The 6,000-nt window shown below is 39.2% G+C and overlaps 1 protein-coding gene across 1 annotated transcript in view; it reads left to right on the forward strand.

Moving 5' to 3' along the window:
- PELI2 (pellino E3 ubiquitin protein ligase family member 2) overlaps window positions 1-4,072 on the forward strand; it is a 202,642-nt gene extending 198,570 nt beyond the window's left edge. The window contains exon 6 of the mRNA XM_061180870.1: window positions 575-4,072. Within this exon, the coding sequence (XP_061036853.1) occupies window positions 575-1,141 (567 nt within the window). The 3' untranslated portion in view covers window positions 1,142-4,072. The remainder of the gene's footprint in view (window positions 1-574) is intronic.
- Window positions 4,073-6,000: the final 1,928 nt, after the last annotated feature.

A 6,000-nucleotide genomic window follows, 5' to 3' on the forward strand; every position in this document is an offset into this window, starting at 1 on the left:
GGGTAAGCTGGGATTAAATGATGTTCCAAAGGTCACAGTGAGCACTTCTGCTCCAGACCTTAGGAATGCAGGATAAATGATAGATTGTGTGAAGCCGAGGGTCACCAGGAGTCGTTGGCACCACTATAGTATTTACTGCAGGGCCCCGCAGGGGTCTTCTGGATTGGCTCTGGTCAACATGAGCATGAGTCTTCACCAGATGGGCTGGCTGGACATCTCCCGTCCCTTAAGAGATCAAGGAGGAGTTGTGTTGTTGACTTGAGGAGGAAACCTAAAAATCTAAGGAGATTTGTGAAGTTTGTTAAAATAACCACTACATTAATTGAACATGTAAAGTAAATGCATCCGCGCTTAGGGCTTTGTGTGTTTCACATACATGATTTACACCCAGTGTTCAGATGAGGAAAGGGAAGCTCAGGGAGGGTGAGTTACCCCCCTAGTCCTGTTTTGCAGGGAGGCCGTGGGATAAACTGCCCCCCCTGTGTTGACTACGGAGATGATCTTTAAGAGGACAAAAACGTTAGCGTGGTTTGTCAAATTTTGCTTTTAAAAGGCATGTCTGTCAAACTTGTAGGTGGAAAGCGAGACCAACGTCCTGCAGGACGGCTCCCTCATCGACCTGTGCGGGGCCACCCTGCTCTGGAGGACGGCAGATGGCCTCTTTCACACCCCAACCCAGAAGCACATTGAAGCCCTGCGGCAGGAGATCAACGCTGCCCGGCCACAGTGTCCCGTGGGGCTCAACACCTTGGCCTTCCCCAGCATCAACAGGAAAGAGGTGGTGGAGGAGAAGCAGCCCTGGGCGTACCTCAGCTGTGGCCACGTGCACGGCTACCACAACTGGGGCCATCGGAGCGACACGGAGGCCAACGAGAGGGAGTGTCCCATGTGCAGGACTGTGGGCCCCTACGTGCCGCTCTGGCTCGGCTGCGAGGCGGGCTTTTATGTAGACGCGGGACCACCCACTCATGCTTTCACCCCTTGTGGACATGTGTGCTCAGAGAAGTCTGCGAAATATTGGTCTCAGATCCCGCTGCCTCACGGGACTCACGCATTTCATGCCGCCTGCCCTTTCTGTGCCACGCAGCTGCTTGGGGAACAGAACTGCATCAAATTGATTTTCCAAGGTCCAGTTGACTGATGCCCTTTACAGCCATCGACGACGACTTTATTAACAAGTTACTGTGAAGATTTTGCCACTAACTCCAGATTTTACCTTTTTATAATACCGTTCATTAAGGGGAGGGGGGGTCCTGAGGCTGGGAAAAAAGAAGGGCATGGTGATGAAACATGCCAGGCATTGACGATAACAGTGGTGTGTTGCATGCTCAATAGCAGCATCCTCATTGAAGTCTGCTTAATTAAACCATAATATCTTTGTAACAATTGGATTTAAAATGCCACCCTTTTATTTTAACCTTGGGGTTTTTAAAACAAGTTTTCTTTGTTAAATTTGGACAGGACTTTAAATCCCATTTTAAAACAACTGTAGAAGAAATTTATTCAAAAGTTGTTGGCTCTTAACTGCAAACTTCGGTGCTGTGTGGTATAGGTGTTAGACATGCCGTATCTGGAAATACTTGATACAGGTTAGAATCTGACCAGATACCAAAGGGGCAGCTCTATAAGATGATGTTGGGGGACAGGAGACCTTAGGCACAGGTGATTGTTTTGATCTGGGGCTTTTCTCTGATTTTTCTTTTGAGGCGACGGAATATTCATACGTTGTCGTGTTTTGTTTTTTTTTAAACTTCAGTGGAATTTAATTATTACTTTATACATACATTCATCAAATACCTTGGCATTTCAAACAAAGAGTTTTCCATAACTTTTTAGCCTGCCTTTTGTTATTTTTGGTCTGACATGGTCTATCCCCGATTCTCATCTTGCATGGCCAGAACTGTTTGGTTGATTAAAATGTAGCTACTCTTAAAAATTCATTAACTAACTGAGAGTGATTATTGCAGCAGAAAATATGGCCCAGGTAATATAATATCAAGTTTACTTGCTTACTGAATAATTTAAGAGTGATTAAAAATAAGATTTTACTTTTTAAAACTACTCGTTGGAATTTCCTAAGTTTTTCTTAAGAAAGCCAAAATTCCGTGAACTTAAAAAGCAACATATTACGATAGTCAGTTTTGTTCACCCCCTTTCTGCCATCTGTCACCTTCCCTTGCAGCTTACAGAGCCCTATAAGTTTTGAAAATGTTTGCAAATCAAACTAAATTTAAACGTGATCATTAGATGTACACAACACCAAGTGGTACATCTGCAGAGAGCATTTGAAATTACTGATTTCAGGAGAGCAAATGAGTGTTTACTGAGGAATAATTAAATCAGAATTTCATATGAGCTCCACCAGCCCTCTCTGTTAGTTTCATTTCATTTTGAATAATATTCTTGGATGTTCATTCTCTGTGCTCAGTACCAGTGTATCACTGTTCCTGTGATGTAAAGATCCTTTAGGACATGCGACTACCAGAGCTGGCTGGGATGAAACAGATTCCTGCCACATGGAGCAAGTATGTTTAAATTAACATCCTCTTAAATTGACCATTGCAGATTCATGCTGCATTTTTTTAACCTTTGTAAAGATATATGATTTATATGATTCTAATATACTGCATTCCTATTTGAATTGGTTTTTCCATGGTTTGCCTACTAGCAAATATTTTGCCTATCTTCAATTGTCCTAACCCATTTTGAAAGCCCTTTTCCTTAACGTGATAAGGTCTATTAGTCTTGATTGCTGCTGCTTAAGTTGACTTAATATATAAAAATTTCAGCCTCTCAGTTTTCAGATAGCTTTACTTTTCAGTGGAGATTATTGTTTATGAGGTGTTTGTTTGTTTGTTTTTGTTTTGGTGATTTTTAAGTGCTGTGAAAATCCAACCACAGTGCTCTCATTGATCGCTTACTCAATTCTGTATAGCTTGCTTGACCTGCAGACAGAGAATGAAAGAAAACAATGAAATTGCCCAGAATATATCCAATGCCTTTTGTGGTAGCCAGAGTCCCCCATGATTAGCTTTTACTGATGATGGAATATGTCTTTTCAGTCTGTGCTGCTTTAGGCTCCACAAAATGATACAGGAAGCACACGGTCCCTTTTCTTGCAATGTGGTTTGAAGGTGGTTTGAGGAGTCCTGATAACCCTAAAAAGCATCTTGTAAGGTAAATAAATAGTCTTGCATCTAGAAAGGCTGGATTTTACCTATCAGAAACTTTTTTTTTCCCCAGGAAGTTACCATCTGATACAACTGTCCATTTCAAGGACTATAGTAGTTCAAGGTCTGGTAGTTCCACATGCAACATATACCCCAAAATAGTTATCTTCCAATCTGAGAAGTTTGACTTTTTAGTAAATTTGGGTAGAAATTCCAAGCTCTTGGAAGGGGCAACAGTGACCCCTGCACCTCTGTTAGCACCACATCTTTTCCTTTGACTTCCAAGTGAGGTCCCCTCTCCCCTGCCTAGAGAACCACAGCGAGGTGGCCCGTTTGCAGAAGGAAGCCAGGCTCATCTTGGCCACTGCTAGTAAGATCTGCTAACTTTGGTTAATGAGACATTTTTTTTCCTCTGGAAAAAATAAAGTGAAAATAAAGAACTCTAGCTCAGAGTACAGTAATACAGTTCAGAAAAGGTAAATTCTCAGAGGTTATGTCTGTTTTTATGTCTTGCTTGACATCACATTTAAGGGCAAATTCCACTCCCCAGATGTACACATAGGAAATTGCAGACCAGTTATCCTGATCTCAGCCTGACTGAAATGCCTTTTGTGACTAGGTTTCCAGAAGAGCTCCAATGATGTATTCCCATAGGTTTTTTTCCAGTTTTTTTCCAGTTGTTTACGCCAATTTATTACAAAAAAAAAAAAAAAAAGATTCAGAGTGAATGGGATACAACTCTGAATATTTTTCTAGTCTGGAATTTTTTTTTATTATTACTAATCGGTGCTGCCAGGTCATGCATGCTGCAACTCATTTCCCTTATTTGGTTTCGCTTTTTGCAAGAAGGGCTACAGTTCACACTGCAGAGTAAGTATTAAGCTTTCTGGGGGTTTTTCCCTAACTGTAGCCCAAAAGAATTAAAATCTTTTAATATAAATAGAGAGCATATTTATCATTCCTCGATAGTTAATTATAGAGTTTGGTACCTTTGTGCCTCAGGGAAGCCACGTGACATAACTGGTTATAGAATTTCAGGGTTAGGGTTTAAAGAAAGGAGAAAGCCATTGGAAAAATGATGGGCTCCTTTAAGGAGACGAATGAATCTGGATGCAGAAATATGCCAGGAACTGGCATACACATGATTGTAGTAGAATTTATTTCCAGTAGCAGTAGGGAAATTATTTTAAGTTATTACATCTACTATATTAGCAAAGTTGAGGAGAACTCTTTTCTTCATAAAGCTTCAATGCTTTATTTTTGCTTACATTAAAAAAAAAAAAAAAAAAATCCAAACCCCTGTCATTTGGGAGCTCAGTATTGTTATTTGGGCACTTTTTGAGAGTTGAAAAAGGAGCGTGTTTTCTCTTTCTTAATTTAAGCGTCACATAGATTATAGAATTGTTACCTGCAGTTCTATGATTTTGATCAACTTTTCTTTTTAAAGCCATTCTGTTCTTTGGATTTGCATGAAAGGATATATGATCACAACATTGTCAATGCTGGCTAAAAAACTTATCTTCATGCAATCCTGCCTTGTAACAGTGGAATTTCTAATAGACAAAGCACAGAACCTTGATTTTAAGCCGGATCTAGCGCTGTTCTTTTGGCTGTAGCTCTTTCTTACATCCCCAGAGTTTAACCTTCATAGGCTGAGGGTATGAAGTTCCTCCTTTAATGCTAGAAGGAGAGCACAGCTCTGTTATCACTTCTTTATGACCCAGTCAAAGACCAATGAGACAACTCCAGGATCTTTTTAAAAGAATGTAAGCATTTCTGAATCAGTAAAACAGAAGAAGGTTCAGTATTTCTTCTTAGCAAAACTAATATCCTCTCAAGTTTTCACCCTCATGCAGAATCCCTAGAGGAAGATAGGGAAAAGCAAGTATTTTTCCAGTTCTACTTAACTGTTTCTAAACAAAAATAAACTCCATGAAAGGGAAGTTGTTTCTTTTTAGCTGAGATGACATATTGTTTCTCTGTTTTAAATAGTCTAGAAGCTAAGAGGTTGGTCATATTTACCATGTATAGTGTTATGAGCAGTTAAATTTTATGGATATATTTGTAAAACTGTTCTTTTATATTTCATGTCAAATTGAAAAGTTTATTTCTTCACTGTTATATCTGTGGAAATACAAGCCATTTTACAGGAGAAATCTTCAGAAACTATTAAACGGATCTCAGTATGTTTGTGAGTCGTTGTCTTCATCAGGACATTAGATAGGAAGTGGATATAAAAGTAGACTTGACTTTTGCATTTTTCAAACTTATAATTTGATCGCAGACAGTTGAGCTGATCATTGTTTTATATTCTGCACAATACCTATTTAAACCTAGATTCTGAAAAATCTCAATTTTTTTATCTGAAAAATTCCATTGGTGTTTGTTTATATTTGTGACATTACATCACTGTCAAATAAATCTCACTTCCAGGAGAATTTAACCTGGCTTCTAGAATTAATGGATTTTCTGCATGGGCATTATACTCATATTGCTACCTTTGTGACAATCTTCATTCACTTTTAACAACATAAGCATTATGTGTAAGCCTCCAAGCCTTAAACTAGTATGTCTTTCATAAGAAAAGGTATTTATGACAGTTTTTTTCTCATCACATTGATACTTAAGGAGTCTTAGTATTGTTGAGGGAAATAGATTTTTCATCCCCCCCCCCGCCCCGTCCCAAAATATACATTTATATAGGCTTTTATTTCAGGATTAAGTATTCTAACACTTTAACAAATCTAAGATGCCATGATTTGTAAGATGCGTTATTATAGAAAAACATAGCCACAGTTACAATTGTGGGATGCATTCTGTTTTACAAGGG

This window comes from Eubalaena glacialis, chromosome 2 (assembly GCF_028564815.1).
Source record: "Eubalaena glacialis isolate mEubGla1 chromosome 2, mEubGla1.1.hap2.+ XY, whole genome shotgun sequence".
Taxonomy (NCBI): Eukaryota; Metazoa; Chordata; class Mammalia; order Artiodactyla; family Balaenidae; genus Eubalaena; species Eubalaena glacialis.